Source organism: Acanthisitta chloris, unplaced genomic scaffold, assembly GCF_000695815.1.
Source record: "Acanthisitta chloris isolate BGI_N310 unplaced genomic scaffold, ASM69581v1 scaffold19697, whole genome shotgun sequence".
Classification (NCBI taxonomy): Eukaryota; Metazoa; Chordata; class Aves; order Passeriformes; family Acanthisittidae; genus Acanthisitta; species Acanthisitta chloris.
Genome location: NW_008683388.1, coordinates 20,544 through 40,967, shown reverse-complemented (window position 1 = coordinate 40,967; position 20,424 = coordinate 20,544). Strand labels below are relative to the sequence as shown.

At 40.4% G+C, this 20,424-nt stretch overlaps 1 protein-coding gene across 1 annotated transcript in view; it reads right to left on the bottom strand.

The window, feature by feature from the left end:
- DENND5A (DENN/MADD domain containing 5A) overlaps positions 1–20,424 on the bottom strand; it is a gene marked incomplete at its 5' end in the record, with an annotated part of 60,326 nt that overhangs the window by 19,363 nt on the left and 20,539 nt on the right. The window contains 8 exons of the mRNA XM_009078919.1: positions 592–723; positions 3,739–3,832; positions 4,567–4,717; positions 5,159–5,393; positions 6,482–6,697; positions 8,341–8,343; positions 8,829–9,146; positions 17,784–17,971. Coding sequence (XP_009077167.1) covers positions 592–723; positions 3,739–3,832; positions 4,567–4,717; positions 5,159–5,393; positions 6,482–6,697; positions 8,341–8,343; positions 8,829–9,146; positions 17,784–17,971 — 1,337 coding nt within the window. The remainder of the gene's footprint in view (positions 1–591; positions 724–3,738; positions 3,833–4,566; positions 4,718–5,158; positions 5,394–6,481; positions 6,698–8,340; positions 8,344–8,828; positions 9,147–17,783; positions 17,972–20,424) is intronic.

Here is a 20,424-nt window from a genome sequence, read left to right as displayed (position 1 = left end):
TGTGGGACCCTGTTCTGTCAGAAGGGGATTTGCCTTTAAACCAAACCCACTCTGGAGTGCAACTCTTGAGTTTCCCAACAAGCCACATTCTCCTAAAGCATGCACAATTTCATACTGGTCAACAAAGCTCTCACTAGATCTTCCAGTCACAATATACTCATCATACAGCCAACTGGAGGGAAAAATGATGAGGGAATCACTTCTGTCCATCTCTTACACATTTTTCATCTTTGTTCCTATTCTGCTGCATTTTCACCACAACCTCCTCTTTTGGAACATTCACTCTGGCTGAAATAGTATTGCCTCATTAGTTATAACTGAAATGTGCTGTAAGAGACATGGGCAGCAGGATGGCAAAGAGCCATCAGAATATTCAATCTCTTTCTATCAGAAATCTGTTTGATAAAGTTTCCACTCCTTGCAGAATTTCTACACACATTATCCCTTCGTGAGTATTTCACCATCACCGAAAAATCTTCACAGGGATAAAGCAGAAACAGATGGCGGAAGAGAGGGGTGCAAACACATTAGATAACAAATGGCCCATAAAGGATGGATATGAGGTGCAAGAGAACAGAATTATTCCATTACCTTATTTCGACATTCCTTCAACAAGCCTTCTACAAACTTCCAGTTTGTCTGTGCAATTACCGATGGAGAGAGGTTGGACAGCTTGGGCTGCCGAATAGTGCTGCCCAGATTCCTGGCTTCTTGGATATACTTCTGGATTGGGGTAAAAAATTGACAAATACAGACAAAAGTGCAAGTGAGGCTACTTTGCCAAAAGAAGAGGGTAAACGTATCTTCATAACCCCCCCCAGGGTAATGAAGAGGAAAGGATTGCATCCTCTTTCAGAAAAGGCCCCTGTTCATACCCAGCATTACACTGGGCTGAGACACTGAGGTACTACCTCACCAAAGGTCAAATCCACATTTATGTTGTCTGTCTAGTATTAGAACACACACTGCTGAATTACAAGAACACAATACAAACTGCCATGGATATTTAGATGCACAGACACTCGATCACTCCCTCCATCACTGGTAACTGTCTGGTTATTTCTTCATATAGAACGAAAATTTGTAAAAATTACCCAGACCAAGACTATTCAAATGGCAGACTGGTCTACACGGGGGATGCAAGAAAACTTTCATCTTTCAGGAAATAGCTGCAAAATGCTACAAACCTCTCTCAGCTGTGAACCACCTGCATTTTTTGAGCAAAAGCACTTCCTGAACCCACTCTACCTGAAAGAGCTTTTCTACTCCTATTACTGCCATGAAGGAGTTGCCATTGTCTTCAACTTCAGAGACAAGAACGATACAACAAATATTTTGAAGGCCAGGTGATCACAGATTGGGGCACAGCTAGCTGTGAACGAGTGACAAAGTCCTGTATGGGCACTGATGGAACACTCAGGATTAGCACATATTTCAGATTAGTAGGTAACCTCTCCAGCTTACACTGCAATAATGACTGACCGAAATATCGGTGAATAGATTTGCCAAAGACAACGTGATCTTTGCAAAGAGGGAAAACCCCACCTTCTTCATTGGCCTTGCACTAAAGAGCTACGATACATATATTTAATTATGCATCCTTATCCAGAAGTATGATTAGAGTTGTATTGTGCATTGGACATACCAGATAATGCTCTGACACAGATTTTATAGAGGGCATGAAGGGCCAATCATGCTGGTCCCAGTCTAAACATAACTGCAACTGAAGCTCTGACATGGAATAGTCCAGGTGCTGGCAGGATAAGTTGGTAGCAAAATGCCAAGCAGACCACGTAAAGTGTAAGTGGCAAGCACACATCAAGTAATAAATGCAAGCATGCAAAACAGAAAAGGAAAAGAGTGAAGACATAATACAATGCAGAACTCCCAAGCACTTAACATAAAAATAAATTCATAAGTAATGAATCTGAAAGGAAAAAAAAAGAAAAGATGGTGTTAAATCAGTGGATTGGTGTAAACTCTGCCCTCCTCTGGGCACAAATATTTGCACACAAAAAGCCACTAAGTCTCAATTGCACAGACTTTTGTTGGCTGCCCCAAAGCTTCAATTTGTCTAAAACTGACAACATAGCACTTGGAAACCACTGCCTCCTGCTCAGCCTCTTCCCCAGGGCTCATCTCGGAAGGGTTCCTCCCCACTCCTTCCTGCTTAACAGGGGAACCTGAGGTTCACCTAGGAGGGTCAATGCTCAGTCAGCATCATGCCATCAGAAACCCTAAAACACTGCCTCAGACTAACATGGCAGTTGGGACACTCACCTAAGCATGTATTTCTAATTTTTATTCCTCAGAGATTATTTACCTCATGCAAGAGAATAACTCCAATGAACTTGCGAAGGATCAGCTACAAACCAAAACAAACAAAAAAACCCCAAAGACTAAGGGTAGTTTTTTGCCTTTGTAATTACCTAATTGATATCTCAGGAGTTTACATGCTCTAACAGTTATGATGTTCAGCACAATGAGGTTACAAGTCCACTATTCTTAATTTCTGTTACTTCTAAGTCAAAAGCACTTTAGAGTTATCTGAGCACATGGAACATGTGAAAGCCACAAACTACTCATAGGGGGTTTTATCATGCAGGCATTTTCCTGTTGCATGGTTATGGATGACAGAGATGACACTATCCTTCAACAAAATTTTAACAAACCAGTGAGAAAATTCTGGAAATGAGTACACTGGAAAGGCAATTAAACTCATCACTACCATGAAAGAATGACCTGAAGAGACAAAGATATTTGATTTTGACAACACTAGCCTAACAGAGGCTGTCAAAACTACTAATACCTTAAAATTCCAAATGCAGCTTTTCTAAAGATATTTAACAAGGCAAGAGAGTATTGTCTTCAATGAACATAAGACTCTAAGAAAAGCAAAGCTTTGGGGTTACTGAACAAATGCATTCTGATATTCTGAACCAGACTATCCTTGGAATTACCCATCTATCCACATACAGCGTAACAGTTTGTGGTCTGTATCACATAAACCAGAAGCTGCACTGCAATTAGTTCGCGTCACCCAGATCTTTCAAAATCTCTTCACCACGAAGAAGAGCTGTGTATGCTGCAGGAGCCCCGGGGAGAGGAGTCACCAGCTCAGAAGCTGGGTAAGTCAGCATCAGACTGTGCTGTGTCAAAACAGGCAGACCAATGTGACAGCACGGCTGGGGATCACCATCCAACCTGGGCATGAGGAGGGGGTGTCAGTCTGCCACCTTAACACTCCTGGGACGGCCTGCAGAAGCAAAACAGGCAACTCCAAAAGGCAATGCTACTGATTTTAGACATTAATCACTCTCTCAAGGTGGTTATCCTTCCTCTATCAAATACACAAAAAGGACAGGGAGACTCAGTAAGTAGATACAGGAAATAGATGGCTAAAGACTGCTAACTCCCCTCTACTCTCGCACCACCTTTTTTTTAAATAAAATAACAACAAACTGTAAAACACGTGATGACACTTCCAGGGAACTCTCCTATACACAGGATGAAATAATTTTGTCCTGAGACAAGGTACAAATGGCATAACTTTTAGAATAAGCAAACGAGGTCTTTTTGGTCTGCTAAGGATCAGGAATTTCATTAGTCTTAAATACGCCTAAGGGAGAGCAGGATGGACTGCAAGTAACTGTCCAGACATTCCACAAATGTTACAGAGCATTTTTCAGGCAATTAAGGGGGGGCAGTGTCAGATCTCTATAGCTGAATAATTTTCACCTCTCTCTGATCATTGTCAAGACGCAGGTGCTCTGTGTGTTGCTTCTGTCTGTCCTTCCGCCTCCACTGTGCAGGAGCATTTCTCTTTGTCCACCTACAGACGGGAATATTATTAAGCAAATGTCAGGAGTTAGGAGAAGGGCAGTGGCAATACAAAGTTTGTAGCTTATTCTATACTGAACACATTGACATCAACTACATCAGGCAAAGTGCAACTGCAAATACACACAAATCTCTGCCAAAGAATCCAATACTGGGCAACCAAAATATTTCAGAACATTAGATTACATATACTTGGTTTGTATTTTTCCATTCTTTTATGACATCCACTGATAATTTAAGCCTTTTCCCTTCTCCTTCCAAGTTTTTGTAAGAAAACATCCCAAAATATTTGCTACCTCCTACCAGAGATCCAGTAAGGGGATCTGCTTTTATACTGACAGTAGTTATAAGGAACTCAAAGTACACCAACTATCACCTCAAACACAATAGGGCTTCCTTAAGTAAATTTGATTCATAGAATCAACTGGGTTGGAAAAGACCTCTAAGATCATCAAATCCAACCCTACTGTGGTTACTAGACCATGGCACTAAGTGCCACATCCAGTCTCAGATTGAAAACCACCACTTCAGGAAGTCCAGATTTAAAATAAAATAAAAAAAAAAAGACATAGCAAAATCTCCACTCCACACAACCCACCAAATTCAGCCGATTTGGTCCCACTTGGAAAAAAACCCCACAACTGAATTTGCTTTCTAGTATCTCTGCTTTCCTACCATTCCATAAGCATTGCCAAGGTTCAGTAGCTGTGGCCCTAGCCTACTCACTTGTTGCTTGCTGGTCCAGTAGATAAAACATCAGACTGAAGCTTGGGAAAAAATCCAAGCTCGTATTTCCCTTGTCCAATTTTCATGTCCAGCAAGTGTGGGTGAACTGCGGTGTGATCTATTTTTGCTAGCCTCAATTCAATAGATTTCTCTGCAATAGTAAGAAAGTCAGTTTTTTCAAAGTTGTTTTAATCAGACATGTATTGACAGTCACATATCCTCAACTAAAAGCAGATCTCAAATTTCAAGGAAGAGGTGCAAGTTTCTTGCTGATCTCAGCACTAGCACAAGAGTGTATTAAACATCAAAGAACAGTCACCAAAAGAAGAAAAATGTTCATCTTCTTAAGCTCAAATATTTTTCAAACAAAGCACGCAGGAAAACAGGTGAGTTCAATTCAACTTTACATTAATTTCATCTCAGCTTCCTATCTAACATTCAGTTCCCCATTTAAGCTTTACATCTCAGCTATTTTGGCCTATTTTTTTGAGGCTTCAAAGCATGAATCATTACTTAACTTTCAACTAATGTCTACAACAAACCGCATTGACTAGTTGCACCAAGTGTCAAGAAAATGCCTCATTGCTCTTACCAGCCTCCTCAATGGTCGTGCACTTTTGATACATAGATGTGCGCAGAGTTGGTGTCCTGACGTTTAGCAGCCTGATTTTATCCACCCTAGAATCAAATACTCTCAAAACAGGGTCTTTATCATCTTCATCATGGCACATAATCTTATTGTCAATAAATGATGCAAACATTTGGGTCTCCAGGAATCTCGAGAGGAAAGGCAAGTAAGGTTCAGGCTGGTCCGACAAGAAAGATGCCTAATAGACAGGAAGAGGTAAGAGTGTTTTGGGCAGTCTGCAGAGAGAGAGAGATCCACCAAAAGCACCATTCCTTCTAATCAAGGATGTATCAGAGCTCTCGGATGCCACTTAAAGCCTAGTTTTATTACGCACCCCAAATCTATGCCCAAACCAATACAAAATCTTCAATATCAGGACAATCATATAATATAGAGCACAATAATGAGTAAACTGTGATTTTAGCATTTCCTTAGCTTTCTAAACATGTCAACAGAATCCCAGAAAACCACACCAACAGCTGTCAATATTAGGTACTTCTGGCTGGGCTCAAAGCTTATGCAATTGATGAGAATCTTTTCAGATAGAATCACAGAATTTTAGGGGTTGGAATGGACCTTAGAGCTCAGCCAGCCCCAACCCCTGCCCTGGGCAGGGACACCTCCCACCAGAGCAGGTTGCTCAAGGCTCATCCAGCCTGGCTGTGAACACTGCCAGGGTTGGGGCAGCCACAGCCTCCCTGGACACCCTGGGACAGGGTCTCACCACCCTCACAGTATCATAAAAATATGATTTTATGGGAATCAGATTAGCATTTTAACAGACAGTGGCTGCAACACAATCTTCACCCACGTGAACTATCCTGCTGACAGATATCTGATCTCCAATAAAGAAGACAGCAGAAAAATTTGCAGAAGTGGGTCTCGTGTTTCCTCAGAAAAGAGCCAGGAACACATCTAGTACACACGTACATAAGCAATATGGGGGGTCATGACTTTATTCATTAACATATTCGGCAATTCCTCTGGTGAGAAATCAAACAATTTCCATGAGCAATATTTAACCTTAATGCAGAGCTTAGCCCTAAAGTGAGGCTTTCTAAGCTATATTTCTAAAGTAACCCCTATTTTTCTACACTATCCTTAAAAAAGTATCTTTACCTCCACAAGTCTGAATATGTATGTATTTTTCCACATAATATGCAAGACTGAAATTTAAGGAAGAAATTACAATTTTGACAGGATTGTTTTTCATTTGATGGCCCAGTAAACAAAGGTTTGAATACTGTTTTACTTCTTACATTAACATATCTTCTTATTACAACTTACCTTATCAAAGTTTTGCATCTGTTCTCTGTTTGTAAACCAAGATTCCTTGTCCTGACTGGGCTGAATGACAAACACTTCATAATCTGCAAACATCTGTGTAAAGCGGTTGGCAAAAACTTCACGAATTTGAATGTTCAGCTGGTAAATCTTGAATTCTTCTTCATCACACTGAATTTTGAGGTCCTTTTTGCTACTGGTCTCCTCTCGCACCTCCAACTGAGAAAGTAAGAGAACACACACAAAATCTGTATTGTTGCTTTGTCACATACTTCAGGTACACAAAGTCTTAATCTGCCATTTAGCTGCTACTCCTCAAGTCAACATTCCAGGAAAAAAATTACTTACAGTTTCAACCACTGTAATATAACAGCAACATTAAAAAAAAAAAATCAAGACGGAATCCTTTGGCTAGAAAAGTTCTAATTTCAGTAATAAACCAAAACCTACTTTAGTACTGGTTGCACTGGATACGCTTTAAATTTTAGAAGAGTAAATAACCATATACATGCCCAGGTATGCCATACACTTAATTTACTTTCTTCATTCAGCTGCAGAGGATTTTTAGGGGTTTTTACTACCCCTAAAAATTTGCACATTAGGCAGATCCACATCTGGTGTAAAACAAGTCCAGGTTTAGTACTGATACAGTTTAACATATGCCAGCTTTCCAATGAAGGCAGAAATGCACAGTAACAAGAAGCTGTGCATGTCTAGCAGCCAATTTCCTGCAACCTAAGTCCTTAGCAGTGTAAGTCACAATTCATCACTACACAGCCCAGAGCAATCTTTAATGAAAGAAAATGCATTTTCAGTTAAAATGTGGACTATGATTTATGAAAACAGCAATATGAGATTGAGATATTCACTTCTTATTAGCTTTGATAGGAATTAAAAATAACCAAAGCCACAAGCATTCCATGACTAGTTTCAATACACATTTTCTAGCCCTGCCTTTGTTAATTCTGATAAAAGGCACCACCACACATACTCATCGTCATGGTATCTAGAGCTGCCCACAGCTGCACAGCCATGCAGTGCTGCAGCTGTCCCAGGCTGCTGAGAGCAGTGTGGCTAGAGCAGCCCAAGGCCAGCTATAAACAGCATCCTACACTGATGCTCTCTGCTAGAGAGCTCTCAATTCACGCATTTCTCCTAACTGCATCTCATGAGTAGCACTTGCTCTCTATACATTCCTCATGAATTGAGTAGCTGGCATTAAACAGGTTTTTATTGATGCATTTGAGAAAATTTTGACAGTTATCACCTATCATCACAGAAAAGGCTAGCAAAATGGGATTTTTACTACTGTGGAAGGTAGTACAGATTAGATGAGGCCTGAATGTGCAAAAACTTACAAGAAATTTAGAAGACCTGTATTTTCCCATCACTTGCCAAACCATTCAGCAAAAGAACAAAAGTCTTTTACCAATTTTCCCTGAACAAGAAGAAAACAATGAAAAAACAATGCAAAAAAACCCAAACCAAAACAACAAAACAAACATAAAAACCCTGAGAAGGGGAACAGAGCTGATCTGAGCATCTAATCCTGCCAAGTAACCAAGTGCTGCTTATTGTAGCTCCCACCCCACAAAGCAGATCTCTCCCCGCAACCCACTGCAGGTCACAATTTCTGTCTCTGTTTGGCCCCACCTGTAGCCCAAGTTACAGTCACACAGGCAGGCAGCAACGAAGAACTGGTCAAGCTAACTTAAACAGGCAAGAAATAAAACCCTTGCTGAGAGTCTTCATTTTATTCCACAAAGGCTCAAAAACCCCACAGTGGTCTTTGACATTTTTTTGCCATTTCTGATCACTCCAGAAAAGTCCAACCAGCATCACCATGAGCTGTGCATGTCCACTTGCTTGGAATCAGATTCTAATGCACTTTACAACATCAGCCAGAAAAATACATCACAGTATCGCTATGGCAAACATATTATATACAAGCAAAATCATACATATTCTACATGTTGAGAAAGATATCTATAGAAACCGAGACTGGATTTGCACTTCAGGGTTATCTGATATTAGCCATGTAAATCATAATAAAGCACTGCCAATTTAGAAAAAAACATCTTAAACCCAAAAATGAACAAAGCAAGGTATTATTTTAAACACAGTATCTTGCCAAATAAACACCTGTAGGACAGCAAAGGTTTTCCCAGAGGCTGAGGGGTTAAACTCCCATTCCCTCTCTCCTCTAAGCTTGCCCTTGTCTCTACAGGTGTTTGTGAACATGTTAGCATAAAAGTTCTTCCTAGTGAAGACAAACAGCATCTTTGGACCGTGACTTCGGACCATCTGCTACTGCAGGACCAGAGAGAACGCAGATCATTTCATAGCTTACCTTTTCTAGACTCACACCTGTTCTTTTAACGAGTGCTTGGAGTCTTGCAATAGTCTCGTTTTCCTTTAGCAGCTCATAGGAATTCAAAGGTGATCCTGCTATGTTCCCATTTCTTTTATCAGAAACCAGGTCACATGCTCTGAGGCTCTTCATCTTGGAGGCACTTTCACTGCAGTGAAGGTTTCCCTCAGGTGGAATTCCAAATGCCATCAGTATCTCTGAAATTTCCTGAATGAACTCGAGTTTATTTGGAAACTGGGGTAGGTCTTCTGGCAGCTCAATGAAATGGTTGTCTACATCCACAAAGCACAGGTTAGCCTGGGATTTAATTTAAAACAGGATACCATTACAACACCACTAAGCACAGGGGTCACATTTTATTCATCTTTGGGTGTTGTGCTTATTTAAAGATTCAAATACATTTGCATTTGTTTGGTTATTTTGTTAAACAGACTTGCCCCAGCCATAACTGAACTCGTTGGTTTGCCTTGAAGAAAGCAGCACAAGACCTGTATTTCCAGGTCTTTCAAGGAGGTAACCAAGAAAGAAGACTCATTTTAAAGGCATTTACCAGGAACAAAAGAGGATGTAGCATGATTTAGGTACAGATGTGTGATCTCTTCATACATGTACAGCTAAATTTTAACTACAGGGTATTTGCAACACTATTTTATAGATGTGCATATGTAAGCAGTTGACTGCCTGTTGCTCAGATTATCAATCCAATTCTCCAAAAGATTTAGCAAATTCCATTCTAAAAGGTGTGCTGATATTGCAGAAGCTGCAACAAAGTTATCTTCTCTCTTTTGATAAGCAACTTAAGAACTCAGGCAATTCTTTTAACGAGCAAGTTTGCTTTCAAGGGGAAAAATGAATTGAACTAGTTTCCATTCTGTTTTCGTGTTCCAATCTCCAACTCACTCACCATCAATACAGACCAAGGGGGGTGGGGGTGAAAAAAAGAAAGAAAAATCACCTATGTGGCTTCCACAGCAAGATCAAAAGCTCTGCACCTTTCAAGGTTTACCTCGCTCTGTATTTGGCAAGGGGGAAGACTTCCTTTTGGCTTCTGCATCAAATGGTTTTGAGGCATTAAATAACTACACACATCACAGCAAGAACCCCATTCATGTGTGAAATCTGCTTGGAAAGTTAAGGACAGAGAAGAAACTTTGCATTTCTGTAGAAGTTTTTCAGCTCCTCCTCACTGCAGAATGAACATAGACTGTCACTTTTCTGTTTCACCTTTGCTATTCAAAATCCCTTCACTCAGATTATGGGGTACCTTCAGCCTAGCTTCACTGCATTATTTTAGAAGGCACTGCTGAACTCACTACAGGCTCCACCGCAGCTTTGAAGTCCACGAGAGCTAACAGATCTCCAGTTACTCCCCATGATTCAGGCAGTGCAGAAGGATGGAACCACTCTCACAATTTAACTAGAAAGAGAGAATCGCAAGAGACTAACCTCACACAGAATGATGAACAACCCCAGAAATCAGAGCCAGGTACATGAGCAGCTAAGCACCAGTAAGGATGGAGTTCTGGTAAGATTTTGCTGTGGGACTGACCATAGGTAGACTAGAATAAGCTGGAATTGATAAGACCTGTTCACTTAAGTAAACTATTGTGAAAACATACATTTAGTAGTTGTGACAGGTTTAACTCTATTGGCATTTGCAGAGAACAGTCAGGGTGTCAATTCTCCTCAAAACACAAATATCTTATTGAATTTCAACACTAAAATTCAAAACAAAAATCTTACAGTAGAACTCCACTGGAAATATTACACTGGTTTGCGCAGAACTTCCCATGACAAAGACCAATTTAGGCTCTGCTACTTTATTACCCATAGTTTAAAAGGTAAGCAGAATTCTAGTTCTGTTTCCTGATGTTTTAACATTTTAATACTGCACTGAGTCCTTATGCTCTAAGGAATGCATACAGAACAGTTTAGTAGCTCTTGCATAGAACCTTTACTGTAAATTCAATTACAATTTGAATTAGTTATTGCAAAAGAATCCAAGGTCAATACAGAGAATTCAGATGTTGATTATGAAACAGTTTCTGGTGCACCCCAGTTTTTCCTCTTAAGTAGGGCAGGAGTCATGCTTTAAATTTCCCCAGTATCATCACTGCTCCAAGACAGCAAATGGTGTGTGTGCCCACCTGGCACAGCAGCCCCAGTGCTGGGCTGGGGATGCACTCAGCATGCACCTGCTTCTCACCCCAGCACTCAGCCCAAAGGGACAGCACGTATACAACAACTCTCATGCTTCAAGGAAGCACCTGAATTCAGGAGCTTCAAGATTCCCACTATACACATGGTTCCATGATGGCTAGAAATCAAGCTAGCTAATACTTATCAGGAACACTGTAAGCACTTCAAGACATGAGAGAAATAAAGCTCTGAAATTAGGCACAATGCCTACCAATCAGTGCTGAGGGAAAAACAAAAGGCATTTAATTTGTCTCATACAGTCTGTGAAATGGCAAGACAGATTCACTCAGAACCTCTGCAAACAGTTTAATTCTATTACTTCCTTTTAAAAATTTCTTTAATTGATGCCATTCAACTTTCCTTCTTTTCTGGATTATCCACTTTAGCACAGATTCTGCAGAAGACATCACTCTTGATTAAGCCTGGTTGTACCTAAAAAGCACTTGGCCAGAAAGGAACCAAACATTAACCCCACCAACGCAGAGATTCTAGTCTTCACAAACAAACTCCCTGCCAATGAAGAAAAAGCCAAATTTAATGCTTGGTAAAATTGCTTATAAGTATCTAGGCTCATCTGGCTAATTCTTCCAATAGTCAAACTGCAGAGTTTCTCTCTAAGAGCAATACAGACAGTTTAAACACTCTGAGCTACTAACAATGATTGCTTATGCAACTTAATATTACATTTCCCATAAACTGCCCTACATGGAAGCATTAAAAAAGGAGTATGTTAGTGTGCAGCAATACTCTAAAAAGTGTCAAGAATATTTTCAGGGAGACTCTACAGTTATCTAGTGCCTGGTGCATAACACATAAGACAGAGGACTATCAGCAGCGTAAGCAAAGGAGAGCCAGAAGAAAGCTTCAGCCTCTCTTAACTGAGGGAGATGGAGGTCATCCCCAAGAACTGCATAAGCACTTCTGAAAAAGCCATGTTCCTCAGGGAGCAGAAATGGCAAAGACATCTCACTGCACAAGCCCTTCAAGAGGCACCAAACCAAGATCTTTCTGTGAAAATGAAATCTGAAGTAAATAGACTGCCAGTAACTGACACCACAAAGCAAATCTCACTGTGCTGCTACACTACAGATCCAACAGAATGACATACCAATGAGGATAGAGGGGCTCGTTCCTTAAAAAGGAAAAAGAAATGAAATGGCACTTATTTCTTATGAAATCATGGCCATCCAAAGCATTTTGCATGCTAAGAAGTGGACAAGTACACAAAGCAGAAAAATAAAGGAATTCTTCAGTCACAAAGGTTTAGCTATTTTGTCTCTGAAGGCAGCACAGTCGAGTGAGCTGTGAACAGCTACAGCTCTGTACTTAAGTCTCTGTGGACACACTGATCATTATTTTACACATACAAAACTAAAATGATATAAAGACAAGATACTTGACAACATGTGTAAGCAGAGACATAATTGCAAGAGCACCCTGGGTATTTCGGGTCTCCAGAATACAGGCAAATATTATTTCATTTGTTGCTGAGATATTGGCTTTCTGATTGAAAGAAAACCACAAACAGTTACACCACTTCAGTAGCAGACTGTCACCAGAAAGGGCACATAACATCACCCACAATAAAACATTCTCCTGAGACCCTACACCAGGGAACAAGGGTGCCATATCCCAACTTAGAAACTTGTCCTTCCCGTAAACTTTTATCATCACAAGTAACAGGGTGTTCAGGTGAAAATCTACAAACCTCAGAAACGTGGATGTAAGTAAAACAATGCTCACGTATTTGGTGCCCAAGTCTGGTCCCCTGAGGTCAATAGCACCACAGCTTAGTGGGATCTGGACTACACTCATTGATTCCAAAGGACAATTGCAATTCTTTAGTTAGACCCTGAGTACAACAAGGCCCAAAGCCTGATGCTTCCTTTCAACTCTGTTCAAAACTCCAGAAGAAAATTACTTAAGTTCTGCCAAAAGGAAAAGCTTCTGCTTCAATGCAGCATTGAAAAACTAAAAGCATTCATCTACAGCCTGTAATACCTTTGTGTATTTGGTCCCAACCTTACAAATAACCGCCCACTTCGCTTAACACACAGAAAACATGGATATGCAAGTTTATGCACACATGGCTGACTTGTGAAAGTAGTGTTTACAGTGGTCGTAAATCCTAAGGGATGCTCCTGTGCCATTTCTGTGAGCATTCTATCCTTCTGCGTTTATTCTCATCACCACTGCTCTTCATGCCAACTCAGCATTTGTGACAGAGAACAGCTTAAAGCTGTTCCAGCTTTCTGAAACTCCTCAAGTGGCTGTTTAACACTGAAGTACACAAAAACATAAAACTGAAGTCTGTCAAAAAATTTGCAGCATTATCAAGCATCTATTAACCTGTAGTTAGCCTGAGAATGCATACAAAGCAGTGATTATCTTTCTGAGTAATTATCTTTGTCAGTCTGGTCTAACAGTGTAAGCATCAAGAGTAGAAAATAAGCTTTTCAGGATATCATGTTCTAAAACAACAAACAAAAATAAAAATCCACAGATTTTGTTAAGATCTAGCATTCAATAACCTCCTTTTAATGACTGAAATAAAAACACTGAACAAATATATAGATCTGTCTTATACTAGCAGAGAACTGAATTTTAAGTTGTAAAATCTTTCAACTCTTCTAAAGGAAAAAAGCTGCTGCCCAGGACCCCTGGGATCACTTCATTACAAACTACTTTTGTTTGACTGAACCAGTGCTGGAAGACTCAGCATTGCTTATTTTCACTCAAATTAATTTCAATTTCTACCATTCTCCTAAATCAGAGTGGGAAGACAGACGTGCAAATCCAGTACCATGAAATGGTCCGGGTTAACTGGCTAGTTAGAAATGTATTGCTATAGCACTGCAGAAATCTCTCAAAGGAAATGCAGAGACACATCAAAACCCCCACAGTCTTACTTTAGTTCCTGTTAGGTTTGTGATGTACAAGAAAGCTACTTAAACCACTTATTGGGATCACCTTTACTGATAACAAACCACAGGTTAGTCAGCAACATCTGAAACAGCTACAAGTTCTTCCCTTGCTCTTTGATACCTGCAGCACCTGATTCTAGCACCGCTTCTTCCCGGCCTCCTCCCCTTCTATTGTGGGGTCCCTGTGAACCTCTCTGATCCAGTTATCAGTGAAACCACAAGGATGCTCAGACGTACAAGAGACCTCATCAAAGCAGCAATATGTATGAGAATAAGCTTAAGTGCATTGTATTGCTGACATGCACAATAAACTCAGTCCTACAGGAAGCCTTGAGTATTTCCGACGGTTTTACTGGGCCACAGAGAGTCAGGTCTGCAAGTCGCTGGTGGACTTCAATGAATTCTCAATCAGGAACTGTTTGCTGACGTACCCAAGGGATAGTCTAAACTTGAATTTTGTACTAATGCAGCTATTCTGTTGAAGATTTTGATCATCATCTGACAAAGCATTAAGTTCTAGCATACCGCTGGGTTTCCATGCTCCCATGGTAAAGCATTCCCTTAAAGCACCAGCTGTGATGGGAACATGGGAGACTGCCACCACAAGCAAGCCAAAAAAAGCCTTATGGCATATATGTGCGAGACTTAAACCAAACCAAACCAAACCTAACTACGTTGGGACAGGCTATTTTCACACAGAGTAGTCTAAAACACTTTGAGCAAGATAAATTAAGTCTTCTTACAACTTCATTTTTAAACCACAATCAAGAAGTCTACAGTAACACTGAGGTATCCATGCTATGCTAGGTAGCAATATTATTCTTCCATTGTCCTTCAACTGAGAAGCACTAACTAGATTTTCTGACAAAGCTCACCTCTTTGGCCCTTGTCTAAATCAGGTATTGCTTTAACAGCACCTGTTCCACACATCCATGTAAACAGATTAGCAACAGAGATGCAGTTTATGCAGTTTCAAGACAAAAGTTTTTTTGCAGAACTCAGAATAAATTAGAAGATAGAACAGCTCTTTATATACCCTTTCAATAAGTGAGGAATTCTGATACTTAATATGAATCAGGAGCCTAGAGGAGTTTCTCATATAACCCTGATGATTTCATATATATTCCAGACTTTAGAGACAAGCAATGTTAAATATTAATATCCCTTCTGATATTGATGATATATTTGTCTTCATTGAAGTACAAATAACAGAAGCCATACGCCCTCTTCTACTGTTTTACAACATCACATTATTCATGGCCCTTGGCAGTTTCTGTCAGTAATTAAGTGTAGAACTTTGGCTCTTTAAGCAAAGGGTATTTGAAAACCTAATCACAAAGCAAAGCCATTTTGAGGTGAACCTGTAATCTGCAATATTAACTATATTAAAGCTGACTGATTAAATCATTAACATCAAAAATACTGATACTGATCAATAGTTTCATGAGGTGAGACCAACACTTTGAATTCTGCTTTACACTTTAAAATGGTTAATATACTTCTTGTTGCAATGCAGGTTTTGGGGTTGGGGGTTTTGTTTGTCTTGTGGATTTTTGTCTGTTTGTGGGGGGGAGGTTTGGGGGAGGAGAGGTGGTTTAGGTCGAGGGTTTTTTGTTGGTTGCTTTTTTTAAGCAAACTCTACAATAAAAATCTCAACAATAGTGAGGTCCTGTTCTTCCCAGTCTACTTAACGTTTGAATAAGCAAATCCATTGGTACAGGATAACTTCTTAGTCATTTACTAAAAGACTACTACTGGAGACTTAATGTCTCAAGTCCATTTCTACACCATAGCTACATTTCCAGCCTGCAGTGCTAAGGACTCGACCAGTTCACAAAATAACCTTACTCAGGAGTGACTACCAGGTGGATTTCTGCGACTAAGATGTATTCATCATGTACAAAGTTTTAAGAGCTCGCTCTTCAAGTAAGAAAGAGATAAACTGAAGCTTCAGGACAAGTAAGTCCTACAGCAAATTCCATTACTTGGACATCCTGCTGCTACCTGTCCTGTGTGTCCTCCCCTCCCAGACAATTCTGATCTCTGTAAGGTACTGTCAAAAATCTACTCCTCCACCTTCACAAAAGGCTACCTGTAAAACACAATGTAAATTGAGGCGTGAGATTATTTTTAACACTACTTGGATTTCCTTTTTAACATCTAAAAGTAGATCAACTGCCTTACTTTAAACCTCCAGAATAAGCTGATAAATCTCTTACAAAACTGTTTACCTTTTAAATAATCAAAATATCTATTTGAAATTAAAATAGGTTTCTTTAGTTGTAAGGATGACAGTGATTTCAAAACGACAAACAAGGACAGTCTTTCAGAAGCTTTTGGTAACAAAGAAAACATCCATGGTGCATATTAACATGCATATCCACACATGCATTTCACTTCACCAGCTATTTTCTCTAAAAAGTGTACTAACCATATTAATTAGGCTTGTCAATACAGTCAAAATTCTGAAAAAAGTGTAGTAAACTAAAGCAATAGCCTGTTTTCATTGCAAGAACGTACTCTGTTATTAACTCTGTTATTAACTATGCCAGTGCAAAAAAAAAAAAAAGAAAAGAGAGGGAGAAAAAAAAAAAATCAAGAAACTAAATACTTTAGTTTTCGTAGAAAAACTAACACAATTTAAAAATATAGTCTTCAATTGAACTTGTCAGGAAAAACAAATGAAAACTATCAGCATATGGATTTGAGAAAAAGAGCAATGTTGGCATGGAGATCAGCCTGGAGGTTCACAAAAATATCTTGTCTATAATTTCACGCAGCTTTTTTAAAAAGTTTTTTGTGTCAAGCTATGTTGCAGCACTGCCTGATAAGGATAACAAAAACCACCACCACAAAACCCTCTGCCTGCCACACTTCTGCTCTCCCAGCAACGTAAATGCTAATAGAAGAAAACAGAGAAAACAACAGAGGTTAGAGAATCCTACCAGTGCCTGTAAGTAGGGTGTTTCCCATAGTTTACTCAGTTCTATCCCTGCAAAGTTACACCCACAGTTTAGCAGATTGTAGCAGGAGACAGACATTTCCTTTGGTACCCTGGGTACTGCTCAGCCTCTTTTGGTCCCCTGATCCTCACAACCAGCTCTTAAACTCTCTTGGCACATTTCTATAAAGAGTATTTGTGAGAACAGTGGGGTAGAAAAAGAACCCCAGCCTCTGAGAAGTCTGAACACAGTCCTAGCCTCATGCATGAGTTGTAAAACGTTTACAGACTGTTTGCTTCCCCTTTACACAGTGGTTGCTGCTAACAGAGCCTCCCTACAAGGGAGGACTTCCTCAGAACCACCCCGATCAGCACCAGTTTACTGAACCCCACTGACATTTTGCTGCAGGACTGAAGCATGCACTCTAGGAGAAAACCTGAAATAGTTTTGTGCAGACACCTGGCAGGTTGTGTCCATGGAAGCCAAGCCCAAAGCAGAAGGTCAGTGCAGGGACACCCAGCCCAATCCCACACAGCCAGGAACTAGCACAGCTGGGGAATTCACACTGCACTTCTGGCATTACAGGGCTAAGTTTTGCAGCACAAAAAATGTTCTTTATGTAACCCCGATGCATCAAATCCTGTAAACTTTCAGTTTAATTTTATCAGAGCATCCAATTTCAAAAGCAGAGCTTTACCTATTTCACCAGATTTTCCTCAGCATCTCCAAGAAATAAAGACTAATTCAAAATCAGAGCCAGCAAGAATTTGACAATGGCTGTTAAGAGTAAGCACTAATGTTTTAGCTCATTTCTCACTTCCCTCATAGTCACAGACAACATTTAATCAAACAAGACAAGCTCCTCTCACCTCCTGAGGAAGTTCCAGCTTAGACCTGTCATCCAGTCCATTAGAGTGCAAGCCCATGAGGTAAGGGACAGGAGCATCTAGAAAATGAAGGAGGGATGCAGGAAGGATAGGAACATACACATGCTGCCACTGAAATGGAAACATTAGTGCTGTGATGGTCTCTGCCACAGTCATCAGTCTCTGATAATCTGAAAAAGATGAAGAAAAGATTTTTTTCACAAGTATTTTTAAGTACATTAATTTAAGTTAAAGAAATGAGACCTTGCTTGAAAACAGAAACCACAAAACCCAGTACTAGCTGAGTGGCATCATAATGAAAGCCCAGAGCTGCACACCCAGCACATTTTGCTGAAACAACAGAGAGCTCAACACAAAGTAGGTCATTCTACAAGTCATATGGAAATGAGCAAACTGAGGCTTAATGCATGCTAAGTTACTGTCTGCTACCTATCCCAGGGTCACCAGGAACAGGAGTTTAAGCACAGAAGCAATATTGTAATCAGCGAAGAAATACATAGCAAATAATTCCTCTTCTCTGTGCTTACGGCCTTCTGTGGAAGCCTTGGATGAAACCCAAGGCATCTGGTATCTCTGAGATAAACATTTTTAAAAGAGTGTTTAAATGTCTATAAAGCATGCTGTATAGTAGCCAACCCAACCATGTGACTGAAATAGCTATGCAGAAAATAAAAAGAATCAGCTTCATTTAGCCTTGGCAATGTATGAGCAAAGCCTCAGTTCAATGTACAAACAACCCATCTCCTCCTAGAATTTAACAGCAGTGCTCAGTATACCTGTGCAACATGCAAAAAGACCTTTTTATTTAGCAGCTGGTGGCTGGAGCAGTTCACACTGCAAGTATGCTGCGACAACGCCTCACCCTCCTCTTTTACAACTACAGAATCATCTCTAAGGGGGTTTGATATCTATGCACCATAAAGGAGAAGGCCACATCAGATGAAGTCAGAGTGTGTTCTATACAGATGCTGAAACATGCAGACTGCTTTTGAGCTGCCAGGCTGGAAAGAGTATAAAACAAACTCACACAAAGGACAATTCCTATCATCAGTCAAACTATAAATGCAGCACAAACTGGAAACAAAGGATGCCTTTTCCATGATACTGCAACAACGTTCAATTCCAGCCAAGAAAGAGCAGGGAACAGGAGGGAAGGAAAAAACCAGTAACCTTTGTATGTGTGCTGGGGTGTGGGATATGCATGTCTTCTCACATGTTCATAAAACTACAGCTGCAAACTACAGACACCGTGAAACTGGAAAAGACACTTGAATGCACAGGTTTGGGTGTTGAGGTTTCTAAAGCTGTTGCACAGGGCAGATGAAAACTGCAAGAACAGCATTTGTTCTTAACTCTAGCAGAAAATTACACTTAACTGTGCACTTCCTGAGGTTAGGGCTTTGACTCTATCCTTTAGCCAACCTCCACTCAGACTTCAGAGAGCAGAAGACAAAGGGCTAAGAAATTCAGTCCCTGGCATTCAACATTAATTTTGTCAGAGGACAAAGTTGCAGAGTTTGGGGTCTGCAGAGTCCCACCACCCAAGAGGAACTCAGTGCGGGTTTTGGTAACATCACTTGCAATTCTGCAACCTAAGTGTTTGATCTTTTTCTTTTCAGATCAAGCTGTGCTGGTGGAAAAGTTCATTGCACAGAGCTACCTGTCACTGCCTCACAGCAGATCTACTATGACCAAAGGAGCCTTCACTCAAAACACATGAGAACAGCTTAAACAGGTTTTGCCAAAAGTTTATTTGGACAGAAATATGTGAGGGGACAATCAAGGAACATCAGCAGCAATACTCTCCTCTTCTGCCTGGACACCAGCTTCTGCCTACACAACTACTTGCAGGTTTGCAGCTTTAATCACAGCCTGATTGCAAATAAGTGAGGGATTAGTGCTAAATTTTGCAAAGAAGAATCATCTATTCCATACCGTATTTTCTTCAGCTTTAAAAGGAACTTTAAATGTATCCATAGATACACAAACATTCCAGCTGGCTTGCGTTCAGCTTGTTTATTTGAAAGAACAAGTCTCAGAATAGACACAGTGCTTTCCTACTATACAAAGCCCCCTGTCTAATCCTGCTGGCTAATTTAAATACAGCTTCTCCCTCCATCACTAAGCTAACTTTAGTATTAGCCTTTCCAATCCATTACAAAGTAACACCAGTAATTCAGAATGTCTCTCCACTGGGCAGCCACCTCCTGCCACCAAGCTATCTGCAAGGGCAGCTCTCTGAGCCTGGGTATCCACGCGGCCCCAGCTGTTGGGCCTGCACAGTCACAGCCTGCGAGCAGCAACGACTCTATTCTGCAGGCTCTGTGCACATCAGGAGCTGCTGGCAAAAGGCAAGGACAAAGGCAAGAAGCCTGCAAGCATACACCAAAATAACTTCAATACTCTCTTAAGTTCCCACCCTGAGCGGGTATGGAGGATTCTGAAGGGTTAAAGAAGCAAGCAGCACACTTCGAGTACCAAAGCAGTACAGAAGATTTCAAAATAATAACAACAAAAGAATTAAAAGAATGAAGAAGCATTTCAGTATCCCTGACATCAGAATATGCTTATTCTGGAGCCAATGACAGTGTCTTTTGGCCTTGTATTGTACAAAAGCACGGCT